The sequence below is a fragment of the Excalfactoria chinensis genome, chromosome 8, assembly GCF_039878825.1.
Source record: "Excalfactoria chinensis isolate bCotChi1 chromosome 8, bCotChi1.hap2, whole genome shotgun sequence".
Lineage (NCBI taxonomy): Eukaryota > Metazoa > Chordata > Aves > Galliformes > Phasianidae > Excalfactoria > Excalfactoria chinensis.
In genome coordinates, this window is record NC_092832.1 from 27,338 (window position 1) to 49,446 (window position 22,109).

At 54.4% G+C, this 22,109-nt stretch overlaps 2 protein-coding genes across 14 annotated transcripts; both read left to right on the forward strand.

Annotated features, from left to right (window-relative positions):
• The first annotated feature begins 2,181 nt into the window (after nt 1–2,181).
• On the forward strand, nt 2,182–16,657 carry LOC140255850 (E3 ubiquitin-protein ligase Itchy-like). 13 transcript variants are annotated; one of them, XR_011904569.1, is made up of 11 exons: nt 2,182–2,437; nt 2,879–2,991; nt 4,839–4,934; nt 5,020–5,099; nt 5,668–5,772; nt 6,161–6,297; nt 12,624–12,722; nt 12,900–13,004; nt 13,191–13,287; nt 13,807–13,879; nt 14,557–16,657. XR_011904569.1 is itself a non-coding variant. In XM_072343812.1 (10 exons), exons 6-10 carry the CDS (start codon nt 12,657–12,659, stop codon nt 14,582–14,584), a joined length of 369 nt encoding a protein of 122 aa, XP_072199913.1. In that variant the 5' UTR covers nt 2,186–2,437; nt 2,879–2,991; nt 4,839–5,099; nt 5,668–5,772; nt 6,161–6,297; nt 12,624–12,656; the 3' UTR covers nt 14,585–16,656. The 13 variants fall into 13 exon arrangements, 9 of the variants coding, with proteins under 9 accessions (XP_072199913.1, XP_072199915.1, XP_072199918.1 ...); XM_072343812.1 differs by having other exon boundaries at nt 2,186–2,437; nt 4,839–5,099; nt 14,557–16,656; XR_011904566.1 differs by lacking the exon at nt 2,182–2,437 and adding an exon at nt 2,646–2,782 and having other exon boundaries at nt 4,839–5,099; nt 14,557–16,439.
• A 1,378-nt stretch (nt 16,658–18,035) lies between these two features.
• Nucleotides 18,036–22,076, forward strand: LOC140255845 (uncharacterized). Its single transcript, XM_072343788.1, is given in 8 exon segments — nt 18,036–18,244; nt 18,246–18,398; nt 18,702–18,855; nt 19,034–19,290; nt 19,491–19,576; nt 20,067–20,191; nt 20,655–20,766; nt 21,066–22,076. Coding segments are annotated over 8 exon segments (1,734 nt in total). The 5' UTR covers nt 18,036–18,076; the 3' UTR covers nt 21,745–22,076.
• The last annotated feature ends 33 nt before the right edge of the window (nt 22,077–22,109 follow it).

Genomic DNA, 22,109 nt, shown 5'->3' on the forward strand with positions numbered 1-22,109 from the left:
TTTCTCCCTCTCCCGGGCCTGTGAGTTGAGGGGTGACCCTGGGGCGAGGATGGGGCTGGGATGTGTTGCTGTTCTCTCAGTTCCCCTGGGCCTTGGGGACACCCCTGGTGTTCCAAAGCCTCTGTAGGGCTCCCTCTTGCCATGGGTGGGCAACGGGAAGGGGAAGGAGGCAATGGGGGCAGTTGGGGCTGAGCAGGCTACATGACCGTGACTTGGCCATGTAGTTCTAGTGCTCACAATGGGTCCCTGCACCACAGGGCACTTGGGGGACCCTGGGTGTCTCCGCAGCCCTGAGGACCGGGCATCAGGGGCTGGGAATTAATTGATGGCATGGAGGGGACTGTCTGTGGCCTGTTCCAGGGGGACCTGGGCACTGTCGCCTCCAGCCCTTCCTTTGCGCTCTATGGGGCTGTGAAGAGGAATGGATCTGGAGGGGGCAGGCTCAGGGTGCCCTATTGGTGGCTTCTGTCCCCAGGGGACCCACGTCCTGCCCCGGGTCTCTTGGCTGCTGCCAGTCCTTCTCCTGCCCCGAGTCCCTGGGGACAAACCCTGCAGGGACAAGGCTCCTCCTTGCCAGTGCTGCACTCTGACATCCTCTGATGACCAGTGCTGCCCTCTGGTGAGCAGTGAAGACCCCGATGATCAGTGACACCCTCTGATGATCAATAAATCCCTCAGCAAACCTACACTCTCTGTGTCCGTGTCCTTGTTCTCATGCTCAGCAGGGACTGGCCACCTCATAGTTCTGGGAGGCCTCCCCAGCTCCATGCCATGCACACCATGTCCTGCACCCCTGTGGGCTTCCCCTCCCTCACTCATCATCTGCTCCAAAGTCCTAAAGGATGGAGCTCCTCGTGCTGCCATCAACCCCAGTACCCTCCCTCTGCTCTCTCTCAGTTCCTCCGTACATTTCCTCCCAAAGCCTTCACCCTTTGATCCACCTCTGCATGGACACAGTGTGACCACAACACCCTACTTTTAGCCCCTCTCTTATTGCAGCCACTTGTCACTCCTTTGGCTCTGCTTTAGGCCACGTGCTTCAGTGCCCCAACCCCCTACCCATCACCCAGAACAAGGGCTGCATATCCCCTCCCATGGACACCTCCAATCTACTGATGACCAATGAAGCCCTCTGATGACCGGTGACATCCCGTCTCGATCAATGAAGCCTTCTGATGGTCAGTGAACATCTCTGACAACCAACAAAGCCTTCAGATGACCGCAGCCACCTTCTGATGTCACTGCAAGCCCTCTGATGGCCAGCAGCTTGCTGCTTCATGTGCAGGGAAGAAAAGGGTGGGAAAGGAAGATGTTGACATCTGTAATGGTCTGTAATGTTTGTGTCACCACTCCTGCAGAACCACGGGCTAGTGTCTGTGACAAGTTGGTGATGTGTGCTGTTGTAACTCAGATGTTTGTACTTTGTGTGATCCCGTGTTTTATTCACCTTACACAATGCGATGTATCCTCCGTGTGCTTTGTAACCACTGCAACTGGTGACAGACAAGGCCAGCAGGTCAGGGCAACATTTGGAACCAAGCCCCAAAACTCCTTTGGAGCAATTGTGTCCCACTGAAGTCCCTCTTCCCACGCCAAGCGGGAATGAGATGCACAATCAGCCAGGGTTGGCCTTGTCGTGTCTGCACCCCATCATGTGTGGGTACCTGCAGTGCCCAGGCCAGATGATGTGCCCGACCCTGCAAAGCCGGCCCACGTGTGTGCAGATGGCAAGGAGCGTGCCTGCAGCATCGTGCACCTGAGAGTAGGAATCAGGTAAACAGGGGCCTTTCATGAAGATACAGTATCCTCGGCTTTGGGGAATGTCAGCAGAAAAGGACTAGTGGGACATGTCGACGTTGCTGTAGTTACAGTACAGCTGGGTGTGTATTTAAGACAATATACATAAGGGAAAGGTAGCCGAAGAAACTGGTTTTGACTGAGTGAGTGGAGGAGCTGGTCAGAGCAACCTGAGGAACTTCTGACTTCGTCCCAATGACCTCCGGAGCGAGACCCCCACTACGGACTGCACACGCGTCAGTAGGAGGGACAGCATGTAAATGAGTTCCTGGAAACACTACGAATATGTTAATGATTTCTTGGAGATCTGATGAATATGTATATGCGTGATCTATAACTAGAACTCTGCCCCCCCTTAGCATAAACTATCTGTAACTACCCATTGCCTCAGTGAGGCCCCTTTTCCCTTTCCGTAGCAAAGTCTTCCCTTTCCATCTGCTTTGTCACTGTTCAGAAGGAAAGCGAGAGAAAAGACGCGACATGAGGCGGGAAGGGAAGAAGCAAAGCGCCGTGAGTCCGGCGGAACCCGAGACCGAGCCGGCAGCCGCCCCCAGCACGGCCTGAGCCTCGTGAAGGGAAGTGCTTGGCGGCGGCGGAGAGCACTTCCGGGCCGTGGCGGCATGGCGGCGTTGCGGGGCCGGTAGGAGCGGGCTGCTGCGAACGGGGTCGGGCCTCGGTGCGGGGGCACGGAGGGGCTGCCGGGGGAGGAGCTGGCGGCGCTGGCGGCGTGCAGTGGCAGCGAGTGCGGCGGGGGCCGGGGGGCAGCTTCCTCCCGGGGAAGGCCGTGCGAGGATGGAGCTGTCGGTGCGGCCTTGGGATGCTGCCTGCAGGGAAGCGCAGCGGGCGCTGTGCCGGGTGCCAAGCCGTGGCTCGGCGGCGTGCTTTGCTCGGCCTTGGAAGGCTGAGGTGTAGGCAGCCGGTTTGCATCGGGTTGAAGGGGCCGGCGCTGCCCTGAAGGGAAGCGAGAGAAGCGGGCAAAGGGAGGGTGAGTGTCGGGATCCGAGGAGGGCGGTTTGTGTTTGCGTCGCGTGCGTGTCTGTCGTTTGCCTGACGTGTTGGTGCGCGTTGGGGTTTCATTCAGGTGTGTGAACGAGGCCTCCCCGTGGGAATCGGCAGCGAGCAAAGGAATGGAGCGAGGAACGGAGCGCCAGGCCTGGGTGCCGTGTTGGACTGAGGCTGTGGAGCCGAAGGAAGGTGTGTCCGATGTCCTTCCTGTGGATGTGGGTGAGCGGGACGAGTCAGGGCTGCGGACTTTGTGATGGTGTTTGTTGCCTGGGACCGGCTGCCTTAGCAGAGTGGGGGCAGGGAGAGGGAGGTGTGGAAAGTGGCAGCAGTCAGGAGCATGATAGATCAGTCTGTGATCTGCACGTGATGTTCTGATGTGCAATAGCAATAGAAAAAGTACAAAACCACGACAGTATGGCAGCCCGAAAAGATTCCCTTGTGGAAGGAGGGGGAGGGTGAAGGAGGCTGAGGGCCCTTTTCTCGGGGCCGGCTCCTCTGTGCCCTCTTGCTGGCCGGAGAGAAGGGCTGCTCGCTGGGCACAGGGAGCGCCTTGTAGCTCCCGTGCCGTGCCCTGCCCTCCAGCCCCCTCCTCATCCTATGAGGAACATCATTGCCAGCAGTGCGGCCACCATTTTAGAACCCTCCCCACCTTGGTCACCGCTGCCGTGCGCAACGCACTGGCCTCTGAGAGCTGTGGCAGATAAGAGCCATGTCAGCAGCAAAGAGGGCGAGGGTTGAAGTTTGCCCAGTTTCATGCGGGAGGATGGAGCTGGGGGCCCTGGAAGTGAAATTGTCATCCCAAAACAACAACAAGGGTCGCGGGGAATGGGGTCAGAGGGAATGGGGGAATGGGGTTGCGAGGAATGGGGCCATAAGGAATGTAATGAATATGTAATCAAACTGGGGAGGAGACTATTGATTATGTATTAGCTTGACCTATATCTGTAACACACTTTTCTCCTTACGGTGTGCAAGTTTGGAGGAGCTATCCCCCTTGCACCCGGCGCTGCGCAACGCTGGAATAAACATACCTGCTTTATAACCAGTCTCTGGAGTTTGGTTCCGCAAGTCAATGGGCTTTCTGCACGCTTTATTTCTGCGGCCGTAGAATTTCCTTCTTTCTTACCATCAGATCTGCGAAGGCTTTTTTGTGGGAAGGTTTTGAGGGATGAGGGAGTAGAAATTGCTTTTGTCACGAGTCATCTGGAAAGGTTTCACAGAAATGGTGATGTTTGCAGAAGGAACGTCTTGGCATTGGCAGTTGTGCAAAATGCTCCTTGGGAGGAGGGAGTTCCTGCAGAAGGCCGTTCTCTTCTGGTTTTGAGGAAGCCGGGGAGAGCTCAGGTTCCAGCTTAAGCAATGTTCTGTTGTCACACTCTGGGTCCTGTTTTACGCTCCCCAGAGTTTCATCTCTCCTTTAGATTCCAGTTCTCCTGATGGGTTAGGCTTGAATTCAGCATCATATCTGCTTCTCCCTGGGTTCAGGTTCTTCAGGTCTCCTGCCTGCTTTTCTCCCTTTTATGAATGGAGAGTGGAGTTTCTACCACAGAGCAGTTTCATGATTAATAAACAAATATGGAGCTTTCCAAATGGACATAGTTGTTTCTTGGTAAGCTAGCAGTCCTCCTTATCTTCACCAGTACCACCTCCATTTTACCTTGTCGTGGATAATGACTGAGATTTCTGGGGAGGATATTAGATATCAGATGATTTCAGCTCTGCATTTTTTTCTTCCTCTGAATAACAAGGGACTGCTGTGCTTTCATTAATGTCATCAGCGAGTAGATGCTGCCTCCTGTTTGAGCCTAAAATGCTTTCCTTAGTTGAGTGGTTGGAAACATAGGGTTTTAACTTAAAATTGTTTGCACAGAGTGAAGGTTGCGAATACAATTAGAATACAGTTATACAGTGCTCTATCCCCAGAGCTTTCCATCATTTTTCTTAACACAGCTTACGGTTCATTATAAAAGAAACTAACAAAGATGAACTTGGGTTAGCGTAGCCCATTTTAAATGATCCTTCTGTGTCTTTTCCAGGCTGGTAGCAGAATGGGGACTTTCCCGAGGCACTGAGGAACAGACACAAGCTTTTTTTGAAGGCTTCAGCACAATTCTGCCACAGCAGTGTCTGCGGTACTTTGATGCTAAGGAGCTGGAGGTAAAGGATTCTTTGACAATTGCCAGATCCAGGCTGCTAGACGTAATCCTTCAATTTCAGTCAGTGTCTGAAGAGCAGAGTTCATTAAGGCTGGCGGTTCTGTTTTAAGGATGCTCACGTGAGACAAGCCTTATGTATCAGTGAGTATTTGGTTAGTGTGTTGTTCTTCACTTTATTCTTTGCAACCAACTTAGACACATTTCTAACGTTAAGATTCTGCCAGCATAATTTTTTTGGCTAATGGTGTTTTTGTAATCCTTTGCAATGTTATTTGTGTGTGTTTAAAGAGTGAGCAATTGGAAAGCAAGGGAGATAAGAACCGAATATCAGTGGATGGTTAAATTACTGAGTGGACCAGGTTTTAGCTGCTTTTGTTCTCTCCAAATTATACTCTGCAGCAGAACATCGTATTTCTAGCACAGAATGGTATGGTTAGGCAATTGCAAAGTATACATTCCTAGTTTGAATGTCTAAATACAAACGTTTTTGTGACTGGGTTTTCTCTTTTGTGGCCTCTCCACATTTTCTTTGTGAGCGGATGTTGTTATTTGCTGTGGAAGTCTGAGAGTTTAATATTAAAAACGAGCAGGTGCTTTGAAGTACAGTAGTATGTACTTCATGATACAGTAGTATTTAAGTACAGTAGTCTTGCTGTAGAAGCAACTAGCTTGTAGTTTCCATGTTTCTGATCCTTTTCCTCCCCTAAAGGTGCTGCTGTGTGGAATGCAAGAAATGGATCCGAATGACTGGCAGAAGCATACCATCTACCGGTGTTATACCAGAACCAGCAGACAGATGCTGTGGTTCTGGCAGGTTTGTAGACTTCTTTTTCCTCACAAGAACACAGCAACAGCTTAGTGAGCAGCAGTCAGAATTACTCAACAGATACGTAGCATGTAAATATAAATGATAACTGCTGATCCAGCTGTCCTAAGGGTGATGGGGAAGTGAACTTCTCAATATTAAACTTAACATCAGTGTTAATTGTTATTTTTCAGTTTGTGAAAGAAATGGATAATGAGAAGAGTATGAGATGGCTACAGTTTGTTACTGACCTTGGTTCCAGGGAAGGTTATGGAACAGATTGTCTTGAGGGAGATCACATGGCATGTGCGGGATGACCAGGGGATCAGGCCTAGCCAGCATGGGTTCATGAAGGGCAGGTCCTGTTTGACCAACCTGATCTCCTTCTATGATCTAGTGACCCATCTGCTGGATGAGGGAAAGGCTGTTGATGTCGTCTACCTAGACTTCAGCAAAGCCTTCGACACTGTCTCCCACATTATTCTCCTGCAGAAGCTGGCAGCCCGTGGCTTGGACGGGTACACTTTTGGCTGGGTAAGGAGCTGGCTGGAGGGCTGGGCCCAGATAGTGGTGGTGAGTGGAGTTAAATCCAGCTGGTGACCGGTCACGAGTGGTGTTCCTCAGGGGTTGGTGCTGGGGCCTGTCCTCTTCAACATCTTTATTGATGACCTGGATGATGGCATCGAGTGCACCCTCAGTATGTTTGCAGATGACACCAAATTGGCTGGGAGTGTGGATCTGCCTGGGGGTAGCGAGGCCCTACAGAGGGATCTGGACAGGCTGGAGAGCTGGGCTGAAGCCAATGGGATGAGGTTCAACAAGAGCAAATGCCGGGTCCTGCACTTCGGCCACAACAACCCTGGGCAACGCTACAGGCTTGGGATGGAGTGGCTGGAGAACTGCATAGAGGAAATGGACCTGGGGGAACTGATTGATGCTCAGCTGAACATGAGCCCACAGTGTGCCCGGGTGGCCAAGAAGGCCAACGGCATCCTGGCTTGCATCACAAACAGTGTTACTAGCAGGAACAGGGAGGTGATTGTCCCCCTGTACTCGGCACTGGTGAGGCCGCACCTCGAGTAATGTGTTCAGTTTTGGGCCCCTCACTGCAAGAGAGACATTGAGGCCCTGGAACGCATTCAGAGGAGGGCAACAAAGCTGGTGAGGGGTCTGGAGCACAGGCCTTATGAGGAGCGGCTGAAGGAACTGGGATTGTTCAGCCTGGAGAAGAGGAGGCTCAGGGGAGACCTTATAGCTCTCTATAACTTCCTGAAGGGAGGTTGTAGTGAGCTTGGGGTCGGCCTCTTCTCTCGTGTAATCACTGATAGAACTAGAGGGAATGGTTTCAAGCTGCACCAGAGGAGGTTCAGGCTGGACATTAGGAAGTATTACTTCTCGGAAAGGGTAGTCAGGCACTGGAATGCACTGCCCGGGGACGTGGTGGAGTCACCGACCATGGGGGTGTTCAGGAAACGTTTGGATGTTGTGTTGAGGGATATGATTTAGCTGGGAAGTACTGGTGGTGGTTGGACTGGATGATCTTTTAGGTCTTTTCCAACCTTGATAATTCTGTGATTCTGTGAAGGAGGGAAACCCAATACTTCGGAGTGGTCATTGCATCTTAGGTCTGGGCTCAGCCCGTGCAGCAGCACCTCGGGGCTGGGGCCGAGCCCGGTGCCTGGGGCTGTGCTGCCTGCAGGAGGGCTGCGGGGCTGGGGCAGCCGGTGTGGGTGCAGCACATGGGCATGGGGGAGGGCCGGCAGCAGGGAGGGCGTTGGGCCTGAGCCCCGCTCGTGTTGGTCACAGCACAGGGGCTGCAGGGGACGCCAGGAGCGCAGAGCAGGGAGGGCCGGGCTGTGTGCAGGCCAGGGCATGAAACCTTCCCTCGGCAGCTGCTGAGGTTTTCCCCCACGTCTGCAGACTCTCCGATGAGGCTCTGCAGCAAAGCCAGCCAGGCCATCCTGATAGTGCACAAGGGGTTAGGAAAGGGCACAACAGAGCAGTCATTGAAGAGCACAAAGCAGCGAAGCACAGCACGAGCCATTGACTGCCTGCACAGATGAGCTTCTGCAGGCACCTCCGTTGGAGATCTGCGTACTGAGTGTGGGCGGAACGTGAAGGGAAAGGAGGAGGGGAAGGAAGGCAAAGAAAGGAAAGGAAAAGAGGAGTCCAAAAGGCCAGAGCAGGAAAGGAGAAGGAAAGCTCTGTGCTGCTGGCGCCACCCGCCAGGAATCCGGAAGTGAACCCCCCCACAGGCCCGGGCCGGCCTTGGGATGGCGGGGGAGCAGCTCGCTGGTGAATCCATGTCCTTCCTCTGGCTGTCGGCGAGCGGGACGAGTCAGGGCTGCAGTTGTGTGTGATGGTGTTTGTTGCTGGGACCGGCTGCCCGAGCAGAATGGGGGCAGCGAGAGGGAGGCTTGACAAGCGCCCGCAGTCAGCAGCACGGCCTGTTCCTGCCCGCCTTGTTGCTGCTGTTGTGAGTCTGTTGGATGTGGAAGCTGGAGGTATTAATGGTGGGTCGTGGTTGAATCCCCCAAGAGGCCGCCCAAGGAGAGGCGCTGGATGGCAACATGGAGAGCAGAGCTTGTGTGTCCCAGGAGGCAGGCGTAGTCAGGTCCGCTTTGGAGCCTGCTGTTGTTGGCGCTGAGCTCAGGAGCCCCATCAGCGTGGTGCTGCGTGCTGCGTATGGCAGCCCGAAGAGATTCCCTTGTGGTGGAAGGGGGAGGCCGAAGGAGGCCGAAGGAGGCCGAGGGCCCTTTGCTCAGGGCCGGCTCCTCTGTGCCCTCTTGCTGGCCGGAGAGAAGGGCTGCCCGCTGGGCACAGCGAGTGCCTTCTGGCTGCCGTGCCGTGCCCTGCCCTCCAGCCCCCTCCTCATGCCATGTGGAACGCCAGTGCCAGCAGTGCCAGCAGCGCGGCCGCCATTTTAGAACCCTGGCCATGTCACAGCCATCGCCTCAGTCACCGCTGCCCCACGCAACGCACTCGCCTCTCCGAGCTCTGGCCGTCAACAGCCATGTGGGCAGCCAAGAGAGCGAGGCTGGACGATGGGCAGGATGGAGGTGGGAAGATGGAGCCGGGGACCGCAGGATCCAAGAGGAAGAGGGGGCCCGCCATGACCATCGGGCAGCAGACAGGCAAGAGAGCCCGTTCCCATCGCGCCTGGACCAGCCCCGTGACCACCTCCGTGGAGCCCATGGAGATGGATCCACCTCTGGATGAGCCCATGGAGGTGGATCCACCTCTGGACGAGCCCATGGAGGTGGATCCGCCCGCGGCACAGCTGGCCTGGCACCACACCACCGTGCCAGGCCCCGCATCAGTACCACCAGGGCTGCAGCATCGCTGGTCCAGGCGCAGGGCAGCAAACTTGGGATGGAGTGGCTGGAGAGCTGCATAGAGGAAACGGACCTGCTCAGCTGAACATGAGCCCACATTGTGCCCGGGTGGCTATGAAGGCCAACGGCATCCTGGCTTGCATTAAAAACAGTGTTACCAGCAGGAACAGGGAGGTGATTGTCCCCCTGTACTCGGCACTGGTGAGGCCGCACCTCGAGTACTGTGTTCAGTTTTGGGCCCCTCAAGAGACATTGAGGCCCTGGAACGCGTTCAGAGGAGGGCTACGAAGCTGGTGAGGGGTCTGGAGCACAGACCGTATGAGGAGAGGAAGGAAAGGGGGAGGGAAAGGAAAGAAAGCGAGAGGAAAGACACGACATGAGCCGTTCATGATGGGGTCCTTTACCGGCAGCCACCCCCCCCCCCAACAGGCCCCGGGCCGCCCCCAGCCCGGCCTGAGCCACATGACAGGAAGTGCTTGGCGGCGGCGGCGGCGAGCACTTCCGGGGCGATGCAACATGGCGGCACGGCGGGGCCGGGAGGAGCGGGCTGTGCGCTGCGGACGGGGTCGGGCCTCGGTGCGGGGGCACGGAGGGGCTGCCGGGGGAGGAGCTCGCGGCGCTGCCGGCACCCAGAGGCGGCTCCCGGGCGGCTCCACGGTCTCGCTGCGGAGTCAGCCGGCCGGCCCCAAAAGCCTGGAGGCAGAGCCTGAGCCGGCCCGGATCGTGCGGTGCGGCTCCGGCCGTGCTGGGCCGCGCGGCAGGAAGACGTCCGTTTGTTTGCCGGTCGCTCGCTGGCTGTAAGATCCGGGTGGCGCCGGGTGCCGAGCCGCGACTCCCCGGCGTGCTTCGGTCCGCTGTTGTGCGACGTGTTGGTGTGCCTTGTTGTTTCAGGTGTCCGAATGAGGACTCCCCGCCGGAATCGTTGCCGAGCAAAGCGCGGGCGAGGAACGGATCCGCACGCCTCGGTGCCGCGTTTGGCCGGGGCGGTGGGCGTGGATGACGGTCGGTACGGACGGACTCGGTCTGGATTGCAGTGGGCGGGACGAGTCCGGACTGCGGTTTGGCGTGGTGGTGTTTGTTGCTTTGAAGGGCTGCCTTCATAGGCCGGAGGGAGGGAGGCAGAGGGAGATTTTAACAGTGCAGTCAGTTTCGTTGCCTTTCTGCCTGCTGTGTTGGTGCTGCCGTAAGTCTTTGGGTCCCCAGGGAGGCTCTCCGGTGTCCCGATTCGAAGGCAGGATTCCATCCTGCCGCAGCCCGTCCATCGCAGGCAGATGCTTCTCTCATCCGGTCTTCTGGCTCAGCAGTGCCAGGGGTTTCACAGCGCGCGTGTTGCAGTGGCTGGCAGCCTCCATGTGTTTTTCTATTGCAAACAGGATACCATCGTGGAGCTGCATTAGAAGCAGATGTTGGGTGTCTTGTGGCAGGAGCAAGGGCAGTGGAAGCGCTGCCCAGGGCGGTGGTGACGGCAGCGAGCTGCCGGAGCTTCCGGAGCATTTGGACAATGCTCTGGGAGCTGGGGTTTGCATTTGGGTGGTCCTGTGCGGGGCCGGCAGTTGGACTCGGTGGCCTTGGTGGACAGCCTGCGACCCACACCAGGTCTCTGTTTGTTGGTCTGGTTTTCCCTGGTCCCCTGGGAAAGTGCAAAGGGGAGAAGCTGTGTGGGAGCTGGCAGAAGCTGCCCGGGCTGATGTAGGCTGGCCCTGCAGCAGCTGCACCCCTGGGCACGGAGCCGCAGCTCCAGCATGTACCCATCCCCTCGGTGCAGCTGAAGTGTTGCTGGGCTCGGTGTGCACCTCCCGCAGTTCACTTAGCGTGCGCTTCCTGTTCTGCTGACAGCTCTGTACCCCAGCTGCTGCTTCCCTGCTCCCTGCTGTTGGCTGCCTGCTTTGTGGCAGGAGGAGATGCTCTCTTGCTGTCGCTGAACATCTGCAGCGGGGAAAGGATGCCAACATTGTCCACAGGCCTGCGGTGGCTGCTGTCCTTCCAAGTCCCTGGGTGTCCTCTGGAAGTTGTGTCCTGCAATACTTCCCTAGCCCGTCTTTGCCAGCAAGGCTGCCTGAGATGATCTGGCGAGCAGTGGGGGTGTGATTGTTGAATGCAAGGGGGTTGTTGAATGCAAGGGCTTTCTAAGCCAGGCGAGTAACAAGCAGTCTTGTTGAGGAAGCTTGTTCCCTATGAGGTCTTCCCTCAGAGACTCTGAAGCTTTTGTTCAGAACTCAGTTGTCCGTATTTCTTGTTGGTGATGTTTCAATGCCCAGAGGTGACCTGCAGGAAAAGGCGCTGGGTGCTGAAATGGAAGCCGGGGCTTCTGTGTCCCAGGAGGCAGGCGTAGTCAGGTCCCCATTGGAGCCTGCTGTTGTTGGTGCTGAGCTCAGGAGATCCCTGAGTGTGCCGCTGCTTGCTGCGTGCGCCAGACCCAAGGGGGGATTCCCTTGTGGAAGGAGGGGGAGGGTGAAGGAGGCTGAGGGCCCTTTTCTTGGGGCCTGCTCCTCTGTGCCCTCATGCTGGTTGGACAGAAGGGCTGCCCGCTGGGCTCAGGGAACGCCTTGTAGATCCCGTGCCGTTCCCTGCCCTCCAGCCCCCTCCTCATCCTATGCAGAATGCCACTCCCAGCAGCACAGGTGCCATTTTGGAATCTTCCCCGTGTCACAGCTGTCACCTTGGTTGCTGCTGCCCCACCTGGCGCACTCGCCTCTGAGAGTGCTGTGCAGGAGGCAGCCATGTCCAGCATGAAGAGAGTGAGAGACCAGGATAGCGTGGTTTTAAGTGGGAAGAAGGAGCTGGGGGCCCCAGAACCAAAGAGGAGGAGGGGTCCCGCCATGACCATCAAGTGGAGGAGGGGGAAGAGAGCCCGTTTCCATCGTGCCTGGACCAGGCTGGTGACCACCAACCATGTGGAGCCGATGGAGGTGGATCTCCCTCCGGATGAGCCTATGGAAGTGGATCCACCTCCAGAGAAGCCCATGGATGTGAATCCGCCTGCGGCACAGCTGGCCTGGCACCACACCACCGTGCCAGGCCCCACGTTGGCATGGTCACAGCTTCACCATTGCTGGTCCAGGCGCTCGGCTCCTTACCTGCTGTGCAGCCCCTGCCCCCGGCGTTAGCTGGGTGGCATTATTTAACATCTGCTCCTCCTCCACCTTGTTGCTCCTCCGGTTCTGTGGGCCCCCAGTTCCTTCTTCCCCCTGTCAGAGTTAGGCGCCAGTTCTAGGCTTTGTGGTTGAGGGTAGTGTTAGGTTAGTGTTAGTGTTCAGTTTCTTTTTAGCATTAGGCATAGGTTCCTGTCTGTTCTTTAATGTTAGGTATAGGTTCCTGTTGTTATTTTTGAGTTAAGCATAGGTTACTGTTTGTACTGTAGAGTTAGGCATTGGCTGCTACACTCAAGTAAAAGTAACCGCTGCTCATTGGGTAAGCACACAGCTGGTTGCTCACCCCGAGCAATGAGTGCAACTGCCCTGAGAGCGGAGGTTTGAAGACATCTGTGATGAACTGAATTTCCCTCTTGGGACTTTTCCTTTGCAGAACATGGAGGAGCAGAGTGTGAGTGGCTGAGAAATGGAGCCGGGACTCAGGAGAGCAACACGTGGCTGTGTCCTAAAGCTCCCGTGTGGCCATTGCAAGGTAGGCGTCCCTTACCGTAAGCGTTCAAGCACAGCTTGAGAGATTAATATTGAAAACGAGCGTACTGTGATTGCAGGTGCTTTGAAGTACAGTAGTATTGAAGTACAAAGGTCTTGCTGTAGAAGCCAAGTAGTAGCTTGTAGTTTCCATGTTAATGATCCATTTTCTCTCCTAAAGATGCTCCTGTGTGGAATGCAAGAAATGGATCCGAATGACTGGCAGAGGCATACCATCTATCGGCGTTATACCAGAACCAGCAGACAGATGCTGTGGTTCTGGCAGGTTTGTAGACTTCTTTTTTCCTCATAAGAACACAGCAACAGCTTAGTGAACAACAGTCCGAATTACTCAACAGATACGTAGCGTGTAAATATAAATGATAACTGCTGATCCAGCTGTCCGAGGGGTGATGGGGAAGTAAACGTCTCAATATTAAACTTAACATCAGTGTTAATTATTATTTTTCAGTTTGTGAAAGAAATGGATAATGAGAAGAGAATGAGACTTCTACTGTTTGTTACTGGAACGTGTGGATTACCAGTGGGAGGATTTGCTGACCTCATGGGTAACGAGCCCTCTTTAATGCATTTTATGCTTGTGTTAATTCCTTTTTTCCTAATAAGGTCCAAGCTGTGTGTTTAAGGGTATTTTTTAATGAGTTTATTTGGAATCTTTTTTCTGAGTCTTGCATAGGTAGAGCTGTGATAGAAAAAGGGACGGAGGGAATGTGAACACGCCTTGCACTAGTGACTTGAGAGATGGTTTGGACGTGGTCCTGGCAGGGCAGCCTGCTCTGGGTATCCCTGCTTGCTCAGAGTGGAAGGACTAGGTAAACTCCAGGGATTCCTTCCAGTACCAAACCAACGATGTGATGCAGTGGTTGAGTTTCTTTGAAAACCGCTTGATAGTTTTGCATTTCACTACGTGGATTTCTTCAGAGGGATGTAGTGAGAGACAGATGTCTTTCTGCTCTGCAAGTAGTTCTAATCTTGTTTTCGAGCCTTTCTCGCGCTGTTGTCATGTATTACCTACTGGTAGACACGGGCAGTTAGACCTAAGAATTCATTGTTTGATTTTTGTACAGGGAGCAATGGACCCCAAAAATTTTGCATTGAGAAAGTTGGGAAGGAAAACTGGTTCCCTAGAAGTCACTCCTGGTAAGTACAAAGGATCAAAGTCTGCTGTGGTTCTGTTCTTACGGATGGCAATCTCCTTTCAGATTGTAGGAAGTGGGTGTGATATGGAAGTGGCTGAGATTGTGTGAAAGCAAATCACTGGGTGATGGCAGTAAGCTCTGCTGAGTAATAGTTGAACTTCTGAAAAGCAGTTTTGTTGTGGAGCTGATTCCATTGTAAATGCCGTGGATTTGCACACCACTAAAAACATAAAGTTACTTTTAGTACTGAAGGTAGTATTTCTTCTAAAGAGTCTGGGATCGATCTTTCATTATCACCAGACCCGATCTTGGCAATGAAAACAAATAGCCGCATTCGTGCTCCCTCTTGGCTGGAGAAAATGTAGCTTCTGCTCAGTTGCTCAGTTCTGCTGGTGCTTTGTGAAGATGCTCAGATTTTAAATTTCAGATACAGAAGAGAGATAAGGTGAGAGTTGTTACTAAATACGTTGCCAGTTCTGGAAAGTTATCCCTGCTCAAGTGCTTGTTGTGCTTTAACTCTCACTTTCACAGACAAGTGCACATCAAGATACAGCAGTTTTAGAGGGTACAAATGCAGTTATCCCTCTGAACAGGACAGTTCACATGCCTGTGTTCCTAGTGGATTTTTTTGGTGGTCTAAACTGTTGTTCAATACTTAAGGTTTCTCTTTGTTTTCAGTTTCAGTCGCTTGGACCTTCCACCCTAGAAGAATTAGGAGCAGCTGAAGGAAAAGCTGTTATTCGCAATTGAAGAAACAGAAGGTTTTGGGCAGGAATAGCTGCGATTTGCACCTTGAAGAATGTGAACTCAACGTGACGTTCTTCTTCACTTCTTCTGCTTGTTGCACACTTCCTTGTAAAGTAGACTTGACTTGGATTATTTAGCAATAGTAGCGTGTAAGTAAATGGATATTATCCTGAGGTTTTATCCACGTAAACTCTGGATTTCTACCGAGCACTTTCAGAAACCAAAAGAGCAATCAGATATGGCGACAAAGGAATTGTGACCTGAGTAGAGATTTAATACAGCTTTGGTCTCTGCTTTGTTTTACCTTTCATTACTTAGAATGCGTCCTTAAGGACTGAGAGATTTTTTTTTAAATAGTTTTGTCTTTCCTATTCAGTAGCATATTTGGCTACTGATGTACTTGGAAGTTCATTAGTAGCTGCAGTGCTGCAGCAACATCATCCCCTCTTGACAGCAGTGTTATTAGAGCCGGCTTGTAACCGTCCTCTGCCTACTGTGAGCAAATTCATCGCTTAAGCTATTCTTCTAACTCAGGTGTGGCTGGACTGTTTTTCCTTGCCTGGAGTCTGCTCACGTGCCAGTGGGACTCAGACTGCTGTTCAGGGGATGTCAAACTGTGGCACAAATCCAGGGCGTAGCTTTGCTTTGTTTTCCTCACAGTCTTGCTAATTTCAGCAAAATAACCGTCTGCCCAAAGTTGCTGGAGATTTGCTTGTGCCCTCTGAGGAGTTCTGATCTTTTTCTGTGTAACACATCTAACTTTTCAAACTATGTTCACACTGTGGTTCTTCACTTGTTTTGCAAAAGACAAGACCACCTGGGATTGCACTGATTCAACTTAGATTCTCATTTGCAGACCGATGTTTCCTGTCAGGAGTGTTAATGGACGTTATCCTCAGTGTTATTCTTCCACGATGCTGTGTGTCTTCTCTGGAGACTTCTTTGGTGTCTCAGGAAGAGGTACAAAATAACTGGGTTTTGAAAATGATGGTACTTACCATTTTTGGTGATGAACTGATGATGCAATATTAGCATTATCAGTTCTCTGAGGACTTGAAAGTTTGTACATGGATTCCAGACTGTGTGTGTATATGTGTTCTATTGAACAAGGCCATGAACTGGGATCAGCAGCACTGGATGGTAAAATACTGTACTGAAATTCATTGTCGAAATTTCCTTGTATTGTAATTTCCAATACTCAGGTAACAGTAACAATATCTCTGTAAGTCAGATACTGGCATCCTTCCGGGAGCTCCATCTTTCTTCCTCTGGGCTCAAAGTCCTCTGGGGCAATGCCACTCCTCCCCTCCCTTCTGAGAGCCACAGTGCCCAAAGAAGGCAGGCCACAGGACCAGAAGGTGAACTCTTGAACTGCCACCGCTCTGCATGATGTTCTGATGTGGGATATCTACAAAACATCCCCAAACCACAACAGGTGGGACGGAGCTGCAATGGGGAATGCCCTCCACATACGGCCCTGTCAGTGCACGATGCTGCAGGCACGCTCCTTGCCATCTGCACACACGTGGGCCGGCTTTGCACGGCCGGGCACATCATCTGGCCTGGGCACTGCAGGTACCCACACATGATGGGGTGCAGACACGACAAGGCCAACCCTGGCTGATTGTGCATCTCATTCCCGCTTGGCGTGGGAAGAGGGACTTCAGTGGGACACAATTGCTCCAAAGGAGTTTTGGGGCTTGGTTCCAAATGTTGCCCTGACCTGCTGGCCTTGTCTGTCACCAGTTGCAGTGGTTACAAAGCACACGGAGAATACATCACGTTGTGTAAGGTGAATAAAACACGGGATCACACAAAGTACAAACATCTGAGTTACAACAGCACACATCACCAACTTGTCACAGACACTAGCCCGTGGTTCTGCAGGAGTGGTGACACAAACATTACAGACCATTACAGATGTCAACATCTTCCTTTCCCACCCTTTTCTTCCCTGCATGCGAAGCAGCAAGCTGCTGGCCATCAGAGGGCTTGCAGTGACATCAGAAGGTGGCTGCGGTCATCTGAAGGCTTTTCTGGTTGTCGGAGGGCTCCACTGGTTGTCAGATGTTCACTGACCATCAGAAGGCTTCATTGATCGAGACGGGGTGTCACCGGTCATCAGAGGGCTTCATTGGTCATCAGTAGATTGGAGGTGTCCATGGGAGGGGATATGCAGACCTTGTTCTGGGTGATGGGTAGGGGGTTGGGGCACTGAGGCACGCGGCCTAAAGCAGAGCCAAAGGAGTGACAAGTGGCTGCAATAAGAGAGGGGCTAAAAGTAGGGTGTTGTGGTCACACTGTGTCCATGCAGAGGTGGATCAAAGGGTGAAGGCTTTGGGAGGAAATATACGGAGGAACTGAGAGAGAGCAGAGGGAGGGTACTGGGGTTGATGGCAGCACGAGGAGCTCCATCCTTTAGGACTTTGGAGCAGATGATGAATGAGGGAGGGGAAGCCCACAGGGGTGCAGGACATGGTGTGCATGGCATGGAGCTGGGGAGGCCTCCCAGAACTGTGAGGTGGCCAGTCCCTGCTGAGCATGAGAACAAGGACACGGACACAGAGAGTGTAGGTTTGCTGAGGGATTTATTGATCATCAGAGGGTGTCACTGATCATCGGGGTCTTCACTGCTCACCAGAGGGCAGCACTGGTCATCAGAGGATGTCAGAGTGCAGCACTGGCAAGGAGGAGCCTTGTCCCTGCAGGGTTTGTCCCCAGGGACTCGGGGCAGGAGAAGGACTGGCAGCAGCCAAGAGACCCGGGGCAGGACGTGGGTCCCCTGGGGACAGAAGCCACCAATAGGGCACCCTGAGCCTGCCCCCTCCAGATCCATTCCTCTTCACAGCCCCATAGAGCGCAAAGGAAGGGCTGGAGGCGACAGTGCCCAGGTCCCCCTGGAACAGGCCACAGACAGTCCCCTCCATGCCATCAATTAATTCCCAGCCCCTGATGCCCGGTCCTCAGGGCTGCGGAGACACCCAGGGTCCCCCAAGTGCCCTGTGGTGCAGGGACCCATTGTGAGCACTAGAACTACATGGCCAAGTCACGGTCATGTAGCCTGCTCAGCCCCAACTGCCCCCATTGCCTCCTTCCCCTTCCCGTTGCCCACCCATGGCAAGAGGGAGCCCTACAGAGGCTTTGGAACACCAGGGGTGTCCCCAAGGCCCAGGGGAACTGAGAGAACAGCAACACATCCCAGCCCCATCCTCGCCCCAGGGTCACCCCTCAACTCACAGGCCCGGGAGAGGGAGAAAGCAGAGATGGGTCAGCAGTGCCAGGCGGGGCAGGCAGCAGTGCCAGCATCATAATGGGCAGCTGGCCATGATGTCACCGCGTTGCCGTGGTGGTGTTTGTGACACGGCCACCCGGGAGGGGGGTGAAGGCAGAGCACGGAGGTGGGTCCTGCATCCTGAAGGAGCATCTGGTACAGAGCAGACGCATCTGAAGGATGAGCTCCAGCATGGCTGACGCCAACAAGGAGCAACATGGGATGAGCGAGGATGGCCCCATGGTGGGCCGTGCCTCTGGACAAATACGCAGTGAAACTGAAGGTACACGGGCCCACAGCCACCATGGGAGCAGTGCTGCAACCAGTCTTGGGATGGAGATGACACTTTTCCATCTGCCACCTCCATCCTGCCCAGCAGTGGGAGGGGTGCCAGGTAGAGGCAGATGCAGAGTGTGACCTGTTTTTCCTTTGCCCTCCAGAGCGAGTTGCCGTCTGGGATGCGGTGGCCGCCTTCATCCGAGATCAGCTCCTGGTGCACAAGGTGTGTTTGTTGGCGGTCGGGTTCCTCCTAGCCCTGTCTGGCTCAGCCTGGACTTCCTCTGAGCCTTCCCTTGCACACACAGCAGGAAACTCACCCTGTGTTTCCCTGCTGAGCTGTATTTGGGAGGAAGGGAGAAGGGAAGGAGCGGGCTGTGCAGCCCCCAAAGCCGTCCCCACTGCCCTGGCTTGTGCCTCTGAACAGCAGGAGTGGGCTCCTGAGCACTGTCCCCGCACAGGACCAGCTCCAGCTCTTCCTCCAGCCAGACCTTAACTCTTCCACCGTTTCTTCCTCCTCCGCTCGCAGGGGGTCTGGATTCCCACCTTCGGCTCCTTTGACATCATCTCCAAGGAGATCAGGATGGAGGACAGGACCGTGACCCTGTGCTGGCCCGTGTTTCAACTGGCCAGCAACCTCATTGCAATGCACCGCCTCAGGTCCCGCAGGGGGTCCCTGGCAGGTAGGAGGGGGGATTAAACCCTTGCTGGCTTCATGGATGGGGCAAACAGGGCCACCGCCTCCCTTCTCCCTCTGAGGAGCCCGTCCAAACACGGGGCCATTCTGGATGATGTCCCTTAGAAGCAGTTCTAGGTGGAAGAGCAACCTTATCATCAACCCCATCCCTGGTATTTTCTCAGTTGACAGGAAGGTGGAGGCCCTGAAGAGCAGCCAGGTGGCCGCAGCCGCCTCTGTGAGCTGGAAGACAGCACAGAAGTGCATCCAAAGCACCGTGTCACTGCTCTCCAGCTGCCTGCAGAATGGGGAGAACGTGGCTGTGGTTCTGAAGGATGTTGGAGTGCTGCTCATTGACGGGCTGACCTTCCAAATGAAGTTCTATTACGACTTCCTCGAGAAGCTGTCGGGGAAAGAGAACTTCAGGAGAGCCGTCCGCAAGGTGAGCCGTAGGTTTCTCCATAGCCCGGGCAGTGCCGTGAGCCTCACTCAGCCCGCACACGGCCCACCAGGACCTGGGCAGCTGCTTGAGCCGTGCAGGTGCTGCGGTGCTGTCAGCTCTCCCTGCCTCGGGCTCCTCGTGTCCCCAGTGCCTCAGCCATGACCAGGACATCTCACAACCTCCCTGTTCCTCCCCTGCAGGCCCCCTCGCTGCTGGACATGGGGGTGTCCCGCGTGACACCGGTGGCTTCCCTGGTGTTCTCTGGTTGCCTTGTCGTCTTTCCCAAGTGAGTATTTTTCTGCTGCTTGATGCAGCTGCTCAGCTCTCATTCTGTAGCGCTTGTGCCTCGTGTCTGTCAGTGTCCTGCCCAGGAGGATGTGCCAGAGAATCACAGAACGATTGGAGCAGGAAGGGAAAAAAAGAGCACCCGGTCCCACTGCCCTGCGGGGAACAGGGACACCAACTGCCAGATGAGGTTGCTCTGAGCCTGGTCCAGCCAGGCCTTGAATGCCTGTCCAGGCACCCAGCATCTCTCTGGGCAAGACATCCCAGTGCCTCAGCACCCTCCAGCCAAAACCTTCTTCCTCCCATCCAAAGCCAGTCTTCCCTCTTTCCGCCTGAAACTGTTTCCCTCCTCCTATCCCAAGTGACCCTGCTAACGGCTTTAGAAAGCCTTCATGCAGCACGAAAACGTGCCTGTGAGCAGACAAGCAGAGCGAGCGGCAAGGATTGCTGTTGCACTGTCACACCGCTCACTGCCTTTTCCTCGCTTACAGGTTTCAAATGGAGTTGGTCCCCAAACTGCCGCCCCTGATACGCCGCCAGTCCTCCGGGAGCTTCTCTGGGTCAGGGAAAGCAACCAAAGTAGAGACTTTGCCACCTCTTACTGGGGGCAAGAAAGGTAATGTGGCTTCCAGCTCCTTTCCACAGCACGGACAACCAACTGGAGGTGGGCAGTCCCTTGCTGACCATCAGCCCAGGGCTCTGATGTGCTTCAAACCTTTGTGCCAGCTCAGCACGGCCTCTTCCCCTTAGGTTATGGTTGGCCTGCCCAAAAGGAAGGTGCAGGGTGTGACGTACCCCCATCCCTGGCTATGGCAGGAGGATGTGGGGATCTCAGGCCCTGCCCTCCCCCAGTGGAAGGGCAGGGACCTCAAAAGTCACCCTGCCGCCTTATTGTCACCAGACAGCTCCTCTTTCCCAAAGCCAGCGTCCCTCCTGCAGCCCCAAAGCAGAGCTGAACTGCAGAGAGGAGGAGTGGGGACAGAGATGGTTTCAGGGCAGGTTCTGGGAACAGGCCTGAGTGCTGCTTGTGAGCGAGCCAAAGGCTTGATGGCGAATCTCCTCTTCCTTCCCAACTGCAGTAAGATTTGACAAGACTCCAACCTTCATCAGACGCCTGAGCACTGCAATTGTTGATGGAGGGCAGTTGCGAAAGATAAAGAACAGACTGCGGAGGGAGAGCATTGCCTGCAGGTGAGGCTGGCGGCTGTGGGCTGGGTTGTGCATGGAGGTGACCCAACGAGAGCCCATTCCCTAACACCAAAGGGTCGCTGCTTGTTTGTGGCCGCCCGAGAGGGCTGGGATGGGGATGCCAGGATCCCCCCAGCTCACAGGGCTGGCCCCTCTCCACATCTCCGGAGAGCCACGGGGCAGCTGGTCAGCTGTCTGTGAGGAAGGCTGCATTACAGCCCAGGGTCCTGGCTCAGTCTTGAGGGATGCAGCCCCAAAGCCATCAGCCACTCAGGCGGACCCCTCCCGCTCTGTCCTTTCAGTGTTCTGCCACCCATCCGGGCAGTGCATGCAGCCCCAGAGCAGCCGATGAGCTGCCAGATGCTGGACCATGAGGAAACGGATAACCAAGAAGGGCTGGGCCGAACAAGACGGGTCAAGTTCCTCGATGAAGAAGGAGAAGCAGAGGAAGCCCAGCATGAGGGTGCGCTGCCCGAACTGCAGGAAGATGAGACCCCAGACAAACCATCCAGGCTGGCGCTTCGGGCATGCGACTCGGTGACACTTCTGAGGAAGAGGGTTGAGAAGAGCAGGGAACAGTGGGAACAAGCCAAGGAAATGGCAGCAGCAACATCCCGTGGTGAGACCAGCCTGCCCGAGGAGTCCTGCGACAGATCTGTATTGCTGCCTCCCATAAGGGAAAAAACGGGGTCTCCCACTAAAAAGATGGCAGCAGCAACATCTCATGGTGAGCCCAGCTTGCCCAAGGAGCCCTCTGTTGTCCCATCTGGGTTGCTGCCACCCATAAAGGAAGAAACAGGGTCTCCCATGCAAGAGATGGCAGCAGCAGCATCTCGTGCTGAGTCCAGCCTACCCAAGGAGTCCTCAACCATCAGATCTGGATTTCTGCCTCCCATAAGGAAAGAAACGGGGTCTCCCAGACGTCAGTCTCCAAAGACCAAAGCCCCACCCCGCAGGAAGAGCCCACCCAACACACGCTGATGCGGGCATGGGGTGCCCAGGACAGACAGAGCTCCACCGGAGGCTGCTTAACAGCTGCTGAGTCCCATCTGGGTCATTGAGACCCATTTGTGTCATTCCTGCACACCACCTCCTTGAAGAAAAGCAAAGGAACAAGGAGAGAGAGTGAGGACTCTTCCAAGACCCCTTGCCTCATTAGGAGCAAAACCCTACTGCTGGAAGTGTTTGAGGCAAGGGATAAAGACTGTCATATAGTCTTATGTAATATTAGTATAATATTTGTATAATATTAGTAATATTTGCTCTTGCTATTCTACATCACAACATCATACTCAATATAAACATCTACCTATAAATAAACAATAATCAAAACACCATATGCACAC

Excerpts from the sequence above, each read along its gene's own strand:
- LOC140255850 (XM_072343814.1), top strand. The coding sequence starts at position 12,657 with ATGGAGCCGGGACTCAGGAGAGCAACACGTGGCTGTGTCCTAAAGCTC. Across the intron at positions 12,723-12,899 it reads TCCCGTGTGGCCATTGCAAG|ATGCTCCTGTGTGGAATGCA; the intron begins GTAGGCGTCCCT and ends TCTCTCCTAAAG. Across the intron at positions 13,005-13,190 it reads AGATGCTGTGGTTCTGGCAG|TTTGTGAAAGAAATGGATAA; the intron begins GTTTGTAGACTT and ends ATTATTTTTCAG.